Raw genomic sequence first — 14,915 nt, 5'->3', positions numbered from 1 at the left:
TATACCATATTTTGACGTCAATCGATCCAACAAAGGATTAACTGGCATGGCATTCACCATTGTTTACAAATAGGCAATATATAAGATTACCGAAACTGTATGGAACATAGGTGAGTTTTTTCTTGGAATATTATTGTGAAAACTTTTAGTTTAGATCTGATTTTTGAATATTCCTGATCTTTTTAATAGGCTAATAAACATAACAAATTCTGGAAAACAGGACAATTTTGTGAAAACAGATAATCCTGACAACTTTGCTGCCAACGGCCAGGTTTTTTTTGTAACAGATGTATTTCCAACGGTAAGAAGCTAAACAAAACTTTTTTGCTTTTTTCTATGCCTACTTCATGCCAACATATTAAAAACTTAACTTTCTTAATCGTAATGTTAGTAATAGTAGTAAACTCGATTTTGTTCACTATGTTCTCGGTACAGATAGGACACGGATTACAAATAGCAGCATTCTGGAATCAAGATGAAATTCGACTGCATTGAAAAATATCTTCGTGTGCTATTTTTGAGTCATGGAAAAGCTGTTGGCAAACACCCTGCACCATTCTTCATTGTTCCACTTTTACTTACTGTGATTTTGGCGATTGGAATATTTACAGCTTTCACAACAGTTAAAGATCCAGAAGTTTTGTATGGTCCAGAAGGTAGCCAATCCCGCCGAAATCGCGTCATTCTGGAAGACTTATACTCTAAAGTAGTCGACGAGAATATGTTACCCAGACATCAACTCAGAATTGGACGTTGGGTTTCTCTAATTGTAACACCCAAAACCGACGATAATATTTTGACAACACCAAATATGGAAGAAGTTTCCAGATTGCACACAACAGTAATGAATGTTACAATTCAGTTGGATGGTGGCTATTACAGATATGAAGATGTATGTTTAATGTGGAATGGAAAATGTCATGAGAATGACTTTGTGAACCTTTTTGATACAAGAATTTTTGAAAATGCTTCACTTACGTATCCTCTGGCCACGAAATCAAACGGAGAGATATTCTTAACGGGTGCTTTCATTGGAGGTGTAACGCTTTCTAATGATACAGATGTGATCGAGAAAGCAGAAGCGTTAGTTTTGACTTATAATTTACGTTCTGACACTGAAGAAGAAGAAGGCATTGGGTTGAAGTGGGAAGGAGAATTTCTCTATCAAATGAAACATTTTATTTCTGATAAGCTCCATGTTTACCGGCTTGCATCAATATCGTTTACTGAAGAACTAGACGCGTCTTCAGCTATCACTCTGGACCTAGTTGCCATTGAAGGGGTTATAGTCTTTACATTTTGCGTGCTATCTACCGCAATGCTGGATTGGATTCGTACCAAACCTATATTAGCTACATTAGGTTTGTTGACGGCTGGACTGGCCTTGGGTTCTACATTGGGATTATTTGCTTTCATCGGTATTCCCTACACCAACACAGCTGGGGCAATGCCATTTCTAATAATAGGTAAGTACTAAGTAATGTTATGTAGCCTATTCGCTCAAATAAGCCCAATCGGCATTGTAACTTCCGGTTTTTGAGAACAGTTTATCGGGACAATTGCTGTAATTACTATTCATTTGTTTATTATTGTAATAATACTATCATTAACAATAATTTAGATAATTAATTTATGAAATAACTATATAAACATAAAACATAAACAATGTGATTTATAAAGCGCCTCATTACTCGTTGACTGCCGATAAAACGCCCAATAAAGACTTAGTCACCGGACCGCGCCGGCCAGTTAAAGTACATGCCCTATCACACCACTCCACACCATACATAAATTCTCCCAGTCACATTTCCCAAATATGAAATTAAAAAAAGTCAAATTTTAATTTAGTTCTTTTAAAGTTTGGCAGAGGCGGGGTTCGAACTCACGGCGCAACGCTTAGTACTCTATGAGCCTAGCGCCTTAGACCACTCGACCACTTGTCTTGTTGTTATTCATCTGAAACTTATTTAAAAATATAATCGCAACTTCAACATTGGCCTACCACGTGACAAGCAAAGGCAGAAAACGTATTATATTTTGGAATTTTATCTGCTTAAAACATTAATGTGTATTATAATAGAGCTACCGTTATTTATATTGTTGAATTCTCAAGCGCATCATTTCGAATTGGGTTTGGAGGATACATTCTCCTAAAGCCCGATACTGACTCCACCTGTACATTTTAATTTCATCGCGCGATGCTGAGATGTTTGAAAAGCATCGCAGCATCGCATACCGCTGCGAAGTGGAGTCAGGATCGGGCTTAATTCGAACCACCAACATCCATGGTTCGATGTAGAGAGTCTTTCCTATTCAGAGGAAATACACACCTTATTGCCTTTTAACAATAACCAATGACACTAGCACGTAATTCCAGTCAAGCACCAATCTTTAATCCTATTGTTGAAGAGGATAATAAGCTTATACTTATGTATAGTATTATTAAAAAGCTTAAGTCTTTGTTTGGCTAAATCCTGTTCAAGTGTGGCTAAATCCTGTACGAATGTCAGCGGCGAATGTCAGGTTATTATTTCCCAGTCTTGAAAAAAAATTGCAGGCAGAGGTGGGAATCGATCTCGGTACCACCCGGTTAAAAAGCACTGTGCAAAACCACTAACCCAACTAAATATCTGTTGTGAGATGCTTGACATTAATCTTTGATATTGCTTAATGGAACAAATCGCGGTATTAAGGTTACACAAAGAGACGTATAAAAAACGTATAAAAGACGTATAAAGTTGTTCTCTAAAACAGAGTTTTCAGTAATCAAATATCGCAGCGAGTGAAATGTTGGTGCATTGGATGTAGCTTAACATTTTTGTGTGTGTTATATACAAATTATTAGAATAAATTTGAAAATCCTTCGTTTAAAGCATTTTTACCCACCATGTTCACAAGATCAAAAACACGTTCCATGAGGTTTTTTTCAAATGTGCGCTCCGTATAAATCCACACCGAGCGATTGTTTTCTTCTTTTTCGTATTGTATTACAAATCGATCAAAGAAATAATGTTGCCATGGGGAAGAACCAAATACAGTACCGATTAAATTTTAAAAGCCCGTTTTGGGGGAAAATTTTGGAGAATTTGCTTGAGAAAAAGCTGGTTTGTGAAATTATCGATATCTTCATTGCGAGACGTTAATTTAGACATCTGAATACCTACATTATTTCTCAACATTCTGCCAATTGCTATTCCATTTGATTTTCACTCCAAATTGAAGCTAGTTTTGCAAAAAACGAGGTTTTCCTCCATCAGTTCGTTCAAAATTTCAGCGCCGACATGCGTATTTATTCTAAGAGCCATAATGCGGACGCGATTGTAATCATGTAATTGCATCCAATTATAGAAATATCGTCCGCTTTGAGAACAGTCAATTGCGTAAGCTGATCTATGGCCGAGTGGATAGAGCTTTGGACTGGGAATCTAATATGAACTATTTTTGTGGGTTCGAGTCTCCGTGTGGCTGAATTTTCTTTTTTTTTTTTCTCTTTTCTCATTTTTACTTCCTTTCTTTCCTCTTTTCTTTCTCCCTTTCTTTTTTCATTTCTTTTTTTTTTTTTCATTTCTTTCTTTCTTTCTTTTTTAAATTCTTTCTTTTCTTTCTTTTCGTTCATTTTCTTTCTCTCTCTTTCTTTCTCTTTTCTCTATTTCTTTATTCTTTCTTGCTCAGTCCGTTCTTTTTAGTTTTATTTGATTGATTCGCTGAGTGCAGTGAATCGTGATTGATTGTTTTTCACTTTATATAATTCAGAAATTTGTAGGCCTGCTAAGTCTGTCTTGTTGATTTTCATCCCAAATTCGATTTACAAATAATTGCTTTTTGATATTGTTGTTGTTGCCTACCCTTACATTGTAATCAGGGAATAGCAGCATTGATTTCATCAAAGATATCAAGGCTATAAATTCAAAATCAACACATTTTCCAGGGCGTAGCTTGACGAAGTGCCCCAATCAATTTTAAAATTTATAAAATCCTTGTGAAAATTGCCGAAAACGGCTTGTGCCACCCCCCCGGCATCCGAGCTCCGGGCACGAGCTAAGCCAAGTTTCATAGCCTTTTCATGTCTTGACCGTGGATCGATATTCTATTGTAAGTAGGCCTACGTCCCGGTACGCTTGTTCATTTTCTGCATGGCTGTTTCTGTTATGAACTTACGCCCCTCTGAAATCAAGCGCATGAAAAACTCTCGGCTAACCTTAAATCAGGAATAAAAGAAGTAGATTCTTATTTAGCGGCCAAATTGGATAAAAGGGGAAATATTTGTCCCTGCTCTAAAGAAAACATAGGTTAGAAAATTATCAAATAAATTTAAATTAAAAATTGAGATTTTATATTTATTTATTTCACGAGGCGGCATTTTCACAGACAAACACTGTATACGCTAAAAACTCGACCCTCATTACTAGATGATGGCATAGCTCAGTGTTAGAGCATCAGACTGGTAATGTCAATATCGTTGGTTCGAATCCGCCCGTCAGCAATGGTTATTATGATTTTAATGCTACGCTACAATTTGTTCAATTTTTTTCATTTATTTATTTATTTATTTATTTATTTATTTATTTATTTATTTATTTAAATAATTTGATATATTTGAAAGGGGTATTTGAGCAATTTGAAATTTTTACCCCCGTATAATCCTATGGGGTCATTTTGAACCCACCCCTCCCAAATTGCCAAACTTAACGCACAACACCTATGAGTTTAAATCATACATAATGATCAGTACGTCCATCATGAATGAGTGGTCACTGCATTCATTTGGGAATGTGTAGGGACTGCAGCTTGATTCACCATCCACAACATGATAATGTGTGCACATGCTACATTTATACACTTGTAGGCCTATGTTGTTGTTGGTGTATAAGTAATGAGCCTTGCAATTGAAATGCCTCAAGCTTTTAATCCGATATTCAGATTATCTATTTGTTTTCATGAATTGGAAGACATTCTTTGATGTATTACTGAGCTCAATGATCTGAAATTACTGGAGTGTGAGGTCAGCATAGTATTTTATTAACAGAAAGTATAGAGGCCCTGCATGAAATTATCGATTGGCTCCAAACAAAGGATTTGAGCCGGTGTCCTTCACCGTAGTTATGGCGGAGTGCAGTCCATTCAATCAAATGTTGTCATCAACCTATTTGATTGCAATCATGCTTTTGTTGAATGCATTTGAGTAGTCCGCCATATTTACGGGATGATATGTCACATGCAAGGCCTCTATTCTCCAAATTCATTTCCTAATGTATGTGAGAATGATAGGCCTACAATAATGACATGATGAACATAGTCATTGATGCATCAGTTTTAAAATAGACTAGGCGGTTACCATATTTGGCGGTTCTCGGCTGGGCGCGATTACCAGGCTGATGGTGACATGCCCATACGACAGTTTTTACTAATTTGACCTCACATGACCCCTGGCGACCCCAAAATGACCTTCCAAAATTTGGCTCTAAATGTTGACTGTACCCACCAAGTTTCATGCCCATACGACAGTTTTAGTAATTTGACCTCAGATGACCCCTGGGTGACCTTGGATGACCCCAAAATGACCTAAACTTATAACTCTAAATGTTGACTGTACCCACCAAGTTTCATGTCCATATATGAGTTTTTACTAATTTGACCTCAGATGACCCGTGGTGACCTTGGATGACCCCAAAATGACCTTCAAAAATGTTGTTTTAAATGTTGACTGTACCTACCAAGTTTCATGCCCATATGACAGTTTTTAGTCATTTTACCTCAAATGACCCCTGGGAGTGGGCCCCGGGGTCGGATGACTTAACGAACATAAACTTCTTCTTGCCAGGACAGAACTACACCCACCCACCGAGTTTGAGCCTCGTACGACCTAGTTTCATGCCCATATGACAGTTTTTAGTCATTTGACCTCAAATGACCCCTGGGAGGGGGCCCCGGGGTCGGATGACTTAACGAACATGAACATCTTCTTGCCAGGACAGAACTACACCCACCCACCGAGTTTGAGTTCGCTCCGTAGGACCTAGTTTCATGCCCATATGACAGTTTTAGTCATTTGACCTCAAATGACCCCTTGGAGGGGGCCCCGGGGTCGGATGACTTAACGAACATAAACTTCTTCTTGCCAGGACAGAACTACACCCACCCGCCGAGTTTGAGCCCCGTACGACCTACGACGGCCTCACATTAGCAGTCACAGACAAAACCTAGCTCAAAATAAATAACTTCGAAAATTTTCTTGATGTCCTTTAACATGTTTCCATAGTTAACCATCGTTAGCCATGGATATCTATGCTGTAGAACTGACCGGTGACTAAGTCCGATTTATTGGGACGTCTATCGACCACTCGACGAGTAATGTTTTACAAAAGTAGGCAAAGCGCTAAAAGAGAGAAAGACAAGAAAGGAAAGTAAACAATATCTATTCTAGTTAAACATTTTAAATAATATTTTGTACGCACAAAAAATATGAATTTCCGATAGGTCAGAGGGCAAAGTGTCCCAAAATTTCAAAAACTGTCCCACAATGCATTGCGAATTTCAATACCGATTTGGCTTATTGTTATATAATATATTTCATAGCTCCTTTTGGCAATACTTCATTATCATTATAGGCCTATCTCACAATGATTTCATGTTCAGAACGAGAACCGCTCCCACCCGAAAACCGGGACGCTCCGAGTCGTAGGACCTTTGACATTTCACCTCTTGTGTATCACCGTATCCATATTAAGTCGTAGATAGTAAGAAACTTAACATTCTTTAAAATCCTTGTGACAAGACGGATAGGTTGACTATGCATTTTACAGACGGTAATCCAAGAATTTTCCATTTTTGACCCATGTATTATGGATCTATGGATTATTCTGGTTTCATGTTGTTTATTTAGCCATTCCTTTTCCCGTTTATTATTCCTTCTCCTCTTTGGACTCCAGATCCGGTATCTCTCCCTCTGCCTTCCCATAATAGCAATAACGACTTAACAGAAGTGTGCAATAATACGCTTCTTTTTGTTTTTCAATTTCAACAGGTATTGGTGTAGATGACATGTTCATCATGATATCTGCATGGCGACAGACAAGCGTCCATAAATCAGTGCCGGATAGAATGAGCCAAGCCATGGAGGAATCCGCCTTATCTATCACCATTACCAGCGTAACTGACGCCTTAGCATTCGGGATAGGTTGCATCACTAATTTCTATTCAATTCGTTTGTTTTGTATCTATGCTTGCGTTGCTGTCCTGTTTTGTTATCTTTATATGATAACGTTCTTTGCAGCTTGTATGGCGATGACCGGATACAGAGAAGAACAGAATCGCCACGCCCTGACTCTTCGTAAGGTTCTCCTAAACAAGATGCACCATCAAAGGCATATTCCCTATTTTGTGCTGGAGGGTCTTCAAAAATATCACCAAGCAAAGATAACCATCAACATAATGTAGATGAATCTTCAGATTCTGCTTTGATGATATTCTTTAAGAAATTTTACGGACCATTCGTCACACATCCTTTCAGCGCTGCAATTATTGTTCTCCTTTTTTTGGCCTACCTTGGATTATCGATATGGGGTTGCGTATATTTAGAAGAAGGCGGGGAAGTGAATCAAAATATCGCTTCTGATGATTCTTATCTAAGAATGTATTACAAGGAAGAGAAAAGGTACTTCAGAAATTACGGTCCTGACATGTCTGTGATAGCAATGTCAGAACTTGAGTACTGGAATTCAGATGTGCAAAATGGCTTAGAAAATATTATGGCAGAACTCGAAGCTAGTGAATATTTCCACAGCTCAATTTTTTCAATCTCTTGGCTGAGGCATTATTTGGATTTATTGGACATTCAGCAGATAGAAGTACCTTCCAGAGAGGTATTTTGAATGTTCTCCGGGAACAATTTCTTGCGTTACCTGTGTATAAACAATTTGTGCCAGACATCATCTTCGATTCGAACAATCAATCAATAATCAGTTCTCGATTTTACGTTCTTGGAAAAGATATTGACTCAACTGATAGAGAACGTGACATGTTCTTGTACATCCGACGTGTCGTTGCCAGATCTGAATTAAACCTCATTGCCTATAATCGCGCTGCTCCATGGATCTATGAACAATATATAGCAATACGTAGCAACACGATATTGACAATGAGCATTGGTGTGGCATCAATGTTTCTCATTGCACTCATTCTCATCCCTCATCCCATCTGTGCAATAACCGTGACGTTGTCCGTTGTCTCCATCCTCATTGGCGTCATCGGTTACATGTCTCACCTGTCTATCCCGCTAGATTCCATCTCAATGGTTACTCTCTTTATATCGATGGGTTTCAGCGTCGACTACTCTGCACATATTAGTTACGCATACACAGCATCTCCTTACCAACATCGTCGGAAACGATCTATTCATGCGCTGTATTCCTTAGGAACACCTACACTTCAAGGCGCTATTTCTACCTTCTTGGCCATATTCTTATTCGCTTTAAGTCCTTCCTATATATTTCGTACTTTCTTCTGGACGATGTTTCTGGTGATCATCATCGGTACCTTTCACGGACTCGTTTTCTTGCCAGTTTTTCTCATGGTTCTTGTTCCAAAGTTCCACCCATCCGAGTTTAAGAGAACAGAGCCAACCTCAAATGGAACTTTGAACTCTGGATATAAAACAGACAATGATATCGAATATATTGATGTAGAGCGACCTTCGAATGACAATGCATCATTCAAGATCACTTCGGGCATTGCCCTACAACAGAGTGGATCGTTAAATGTGTCTAAACTGTCTGATGCTCGAAGGCAAGATAAAGTGTCTGGCAATACCAACATCTCATCAAATGATGATGTGAATAGACCTAAATATTCAACTAGTATTGCTAAAATTGTTTATAACCCTAATCATATTACCCATAAGTCACTGTATCCATATTCGTCATAAAACATACAATATGTACGTGCAATAATTCCTAAATGGTTTTTGTTTTCAAATTTCTATAGCTTAAACATTAAATATAAAGTGCATATGGTTCCATGTCACTCGAATTGAATCTGACTTAAGGGCTCTGGTATGAACGTTGCACAGTATTTTTGTGGGCCCTGAGAGCACATCATACATATCGAATTGTATTCTAAATATAAAGAATGTTCTGATGATGTCATCTAATTTTTGATTTTTTGAAATTTGCGATATAATTGTCACCAAAAGGTACTGGGTTCACTGTACTTCAAGAAACGTTTTTCAACCCCCAATCCTCCCAAAGAAACCTACGCCACTGGAAAGACTTCCAGCAAAAATTTAGATTTTACAATATAGATTATCAGGAGTGTTCATGAATCCATTTCAAATAAGTATAATCTAAAATTTGATTAAAAAATGAGACTTCCACATATGTGAGTGGACACTACGAATGAGCCGTAAACTCGGCAACTGGCATTCTGAGTACAGTGTAAAATGTACGTGAAGGTCGTATTCACAGGTATCTTAAATAAGGTGCGACAAGTATCTCATCAAACACTGTTTTAACCAATCAATAATCCTATTGCTGAAAAGGATAATAAGCTTCTACCTATTTCTATAGAATAGTTTTTGTCTTTGTTTGCTTTGGCTAAATCCTGTTCAAGTGGTAGATAACAAAGCATTGTATGTATAACCAACAATTAACATTATTGAGTGGACATTTCTGGACCTCATTGACTTGGGTATGATTTGAAATAACCGCCACTGATTATGACTGTTTGATATTTATTACCAGAAATTTGGAAAAAAGAGACATATGTAGAACCGAAAGAAGCTACAATTTTGTTGAAGGAACAAAGTTCAACAAACCATAACCCCACTTCTGGATATCGTTTGAAGTCAAATGATATACCATTATAAAGCTTATGATATATATTTTCTAAACACGAAATAAAACAAAATTGACCGGACCGGCTGATTCGTGGTGTCCAGTCACATATGTATATGATGCATGTAGGAGGTGGATACTAGGCACCCAAAAAAGGTGGTGCTTTTACATTTTGCTCAATCACATTTGTCTTTTTTTCTATATTTTTTGCTAAAATCCATCATGAACTGGTTTCGGTCTTATTATTAGTCTAATGAAATAATAACAAATACAATGAAATAAATGTATTAATTAATTACAACGGCTTAATTAAGTTAATTAGTCAGGTGTGGTTTTATGTTCAAAGTATTTAATAAAATCAATTACTCACTATTTTAATTATTTCACTTTAAATTAACATGACAGTGAATTCTTCCGGTTATGCGAAGGAAGTTGTTTTGGGATTCAGGAAGCAGCAATATGAAGGTTTTCAGATAGATCTTTTAAATCATTGAAATATAAACTATATTAAGGCGAACTATTAATAAACTATATTAATTCAAATAGACCTGATTTGTTTTATTTTACAAAATATTGGCATTCTGAACACATTCATGAACATTATTTTTATGACTTTTAAATTTATATAGGCCTAAACCTGGGTTCAAAATCTTAGCATGATTAAAGGAAGTCTCTGGCAGTCATAATCGAATCTTATGCCTTGTTAGTAAAACTAGCGGGACACCCGCGCTACGCGCGGGTCCCCGCTAGGTGAGTAAATGGGAGCGTTAACTAAAACAGGAGGAATTACTGAACAGGTAGAATCATTGAAAAGGTAAATTTTAAGCCTGCATTTGACCAAATTATATCACAATAATCAACTTTAGGTAAAACAACAGATGTATACAACAATTTCAGGGTGTCAACAGCTAAAAACTTTCTGATACGGTAAAAAAGACCAATATATTTATAAAGTGACATGCAGATTTTATCAATTTGGTGTTCCCAAGTTAACCGCTGGTCAAAAACAAGATACTTAAAATGTGGGACACACTCAAGGGGCTGATCTTTGATATGAACAGTAAGAGGACCAGAGGATGCAAGTTTACGAGCAGATCTAAACAGCATAGTTTTGGTTTTATTAACATTCAATGTGAGCCTATGTTGGTGAAGCCATTTAGCAACACTTTGCATACCAGAAGTCAATACATTATTTACTTCATCAATGTTTCTACTGGCAAAGAAAATGGCAGTATCATCTGCATAAAGGTTTATTTTGCAATTCTTGACAACTGTAGGGAGATTGTTGATATATATTGTAAATAAAAGAGGCCCAAAGATTGACCCCTGTGGTACCCCAAATGTCACAGGTGCGAGTTCAGAAAGTGAATTACCCACTTTGGTAGCCTGTTTTCTTTCACCCAAGTATGAGGAGAACCAACGTAGTTCCAGTCCACAAACACCAACACTCTGAAGTCTCGAGAGCAAGATAGGGTGATTGACCGTGTCGAAGGCCTTTTTCAGGTCTAAAAAGATGGCCCCCACATAACTACCACGATCAATGTGATTTAATGTAATCTGTTACATCAACAAGAGTGGTGAGTGTTGAGTGTTTGGGTCTGAAACCACCCTGTTCAGGACATAAAATGTTATTTTGTGACAAAAAAGCATAAAATTGATCATAGACAAGTCTTTAAAAGATCTTCATGATCACCGGAATCACAGAGATGGGCCTATAGTTGCTGGAGACATTACGGGGCCCATCTTTATAGATAGGACTCACTCTACTTTGTTTCCAAACTGCAGGAACAACACCTGTCTGAAGGCTGAGATTAAAAATATGAGCAAGAGGTGTAACAAGAGCACTAGCACCAGCTTTCAGAAATTTAGTATTGACACCATCAAGGCCAGTGGCCTTTTCAGTGGGAAGTGATCTAAGAATCTTTGAAATACTTTCTTCCGTAATAATATTAAAATTAAAACTAGTTACACAATTATTTGCCCTGGTTGGTAAAGGTAAAACATTTGTGTTGATACCAAAATTATCATCCAATTTCTGCCCAATGGTAGAAAAGAACTTATTCATGACACTGGCAATTTCCATTTTATCACTGACAGTGTTGTCTCCGTCAAGCATAGAGGAGATAGTTGACTCTGTGTTCCCAGGAAGCAGTGTTTTGATGGTTTTCCACAGCTTACGAGGATTATTCTGGTTGCTGGATATTGTATTACAAAAATAGTTTCTCTTTAAGATATCAGCCATATTATTGAGTTTATTACGCAAAAACCGTGCCTGCTTCCAGTCATCAGGATGTTTAGATTTCTCTGCTTTAGTGCGAGCAGACAGGCATTTTCTACGAAATTCCAAATACTCATTGGTAATCCAATTGGGTTGATTTTGATTGATCTTAATTCTTTTGATGGGAGCATGTGTGTCACAAACAGGGCGAAGTAGACCAAGAAAAATATCCAAAGCTAAGTCAGGACAGCTTGCGCAACTAACAGCTTGCCAAGGAACATCAATGAGGTCATTCAGAAACTCGGTCTCATCAAAACGCCTGAATGATCTAGCCTCAATATAACGAGCATCACGTTTGACTCTACCAGCTTTCCTGGCAGCATAAATTATAGAATGGTCACTGAGAAAACATGGGACAACACCATTTTGATGGTACATTTCTGGTGTACTTGTCCAGATGTGGTCAATATATGTTTGACTGTGATTTGTTATTCTTGTAGGATCTTTAGTGATTAGGTTCATATTATGATTCAACATTGTGTTCTGGAGCCTGGACCACTTAGACTTCTCAGCAGATGTTTTGGCGTGCGAGTTACAATTAAAATCACCAAGGCAAATCAGCTCAGCATGATTTTTTCTGTTGTTAGAAGAGTGAATTTCTTGGAAAGCACTATCAAGAAGCTCAAAACAATTGGTCACAGTCCGGAGGCCTGTACACAATGCCAACCATAATAGGTCTTCATGTTGTTTGTACTTTTTAACACACATCTTTTTCCCGTATTTATTACGCTACGGTCGTTCACCCGTAATAAGCAGCAATGATCATTACCCGTTCATCGAGTGAACGCCGTATTATCCGTGCACCAATTGCACGCTGTGCAGCAATGTATTGCCCGTGCTTTGATAAGACATCAATCCTTGTTGACTCTTCAAACGGTACGGTCGCAATCATCTTGTCTCCAGATGTTTAGTTTAGGTGGTTCACCGTGACAACGACTATATTGTTGTCATTGCACGTGAATTATATCAGGTGGCATGAAATGCCACACTGATATATTGTTGAGCAGGCGAATCTGATTCTTCATCTGCCGATTCTTTCGTCAAACCATCTTTTAAAATGCTACTAGTGCCAGACGCTTGCATCAATCTCGACCAAACTTGGCCACAAGAAGCACTGACCCAAGCTCCTTCTAAGCTGTACACAGTTAGGGGTGAAAGGTCATGTAGGGTTCATTAGAGGTCATTATGTGAAAATCTTTAAAATGCTACTAGTGCAAGGCGCTTGACCCAATTTCGACCAAATGTGGTCATAAGAACCGCTGACCCAAGCTTGATATAAGTTGTACACAGATAGGGGTCAAAGGTCATAGAACGGATATTAGGGGTAATCACTGGCCCAAGCTTTATCCCTGGCACTTGGGTAGTATGAAACCGCAAAGGTCATCTGAGGTCAAAGGTCAGGTCAAATGTATAGTTGATCCAATCGGGCTGTAACTCGGGCAAAATGATCCCTGACACTTGGGGAGTATAAAACTCCACAGGTCATCCGAGGTCAAAGGTCAGGTCAAATTTAAAGTTGCTCTAATTGGGCTGTAACTCGAGGATAACAATCCCTAGCACTTGGGGAGTATGAAGCCTCAAAGGTCAACTAAGTATAAATTGCACAGGTCATCCAAGGTCAAAAGTCAGGTCAAATTTAAAGTTGCTCCAATTCTCGCGATTCCAAATACAGCGCGCCACCTACGATAACGCCTGGCTGATCTACTTCGCGCAGAGCATCATGGGTAAAAGTCGACATCCATGACGCGTCGACGATGAACGAACCATCGACCAAGGAAACGGAAACGAGTGTTGCTATCGATTACTCAACCAGTTTTGTTTATTTACGTTGATGATGATCAGCTGTTGATTCAACCCTCCGACGATTTTTTTTTCATTTCTGCCTCCTTTTTAAAGTGTGAATATTTAGAGTGTTAGGCCTATTCCCACACAAAATAATGGGCATCAATTAAACCCTTATTTTCAAACTTTTCCGAACTTTCCGAGGCGCTTGGGAAAATACTTTAGGCTCTCGTTTACAAGAAAAGAAAATACTTTCAGGTCTTTAATCTTTGTTGTAAGTAGGCCTATAATAGACTTGACTTAAAAAATATGATTGGGGATATAGGCCTACTTAGACCCTCATGCATATATCCTTAAAAAAAACCAATTTTTAAACCTTGTTTGTTTTAAGTAAAGTAGGCCTAATTCTCAATATTTATAATAACGAAATATTCAATACATATTTTAACAGCATGAACAGCGTAAAGCATTTTTTTAATACGATTAAAACGTTTTCGAATTTAAAATGTACTCTATTCCTATTCAACCATCTACGGTTAAAACTCGATATCAAAAATGTTGATGTCTCTGATCGACCATCTAGGCCTATAAACCCGATGTCAAAATGTCAATTTTCGAGTTTGGGTAGGCCTAATAGTAGGTATGTCACAGTGGCTGCACAATAATTCTGTCATACTGTGCACGCATACATAACAGTGAATCAAAAAGCGCGCGGATCAAAGTTGGCCAATTTTTGAAAACATACATGTCAAAAAAACGATTTCCTCGTTATGTTTCATTGATCACAATAATTTGTCTTTTCAATATATGGTAGGTGAAACATTTCCTAAATCACTATCAACTCCGCCGAAATTAAACACTGCCTAGTTTAAGAGTTAAGACCTGTTTTATGAATTTTTTTAGATCGTCCATAAATCAATAAATATAGGTCTCTCGAAATAGAGGACCTAGTACCACTGGTCTGAAATACCAGTGTTTGTTATCATGTATTTTTTTTCCTTGGACAATGAGTGAAACACTTCCCT

At 37.8% G+C, this 14,915-nt stretch overlaps 2 protein-coding genes across 2 annotated transcripts; one reads left to right on the top strand and one right to left on the bottom strand.

Annotated features, from left to right (window-relative positions):
• Positions 1–475: 475 nt before the first annotated feature.
• On the top strand, positions 476–8,923 carry LOC140147254 (patched domain-containing protein 3-like). Its single transcript, XM_072169034.1, has 4 exons — positions 476–1,466; positions 7,025–7,433; positions 7,631–7,763; positions 7,811–8,923. Exons 1-4 carry the CDS (start codon positions 476–478, stop codon positions 8,921–8,923), a joined length of 2,646 nt encoding a protein of 881 aa, XP_072025135.1.
• Positions 8,924–11,502: 2,579 nt separating this feature from the next.
• LOC140147253 (uncharacterized) lies at positions 11,503–12,585 on the bottom strand. The gene has a single exon (XM_072169033.1). The coding sequence runs from the start codon at positions 12,583–12,585 to the stop codon at positions 11,503–11,505; it is 1,083 nt and encodes a 360-aa protein (XP_072025134.1).
• Between the last annotated feature and the right edge of the window lie 2,330 nt (positions 12,586–14,915).

Source organism: Amphiura filiformis, chromosome 3, assembly GCF_039555335.1.
Source record: "Amphiura filiformis chromosome 3, Afil_fr2py, whole genome shotgun sequence".
NCBI lineage: Eukaryota > Metazoa > Echinodermata > Ophiuroidea > Amphilepidida > Amphiuridae > Amphiura > Amphiura filiformis.
The sequence above is the reverse complement of the archived record's forward strand: the minus strand, read 5'-3'. Positions and strand labels throughout refer to the sequence as shown.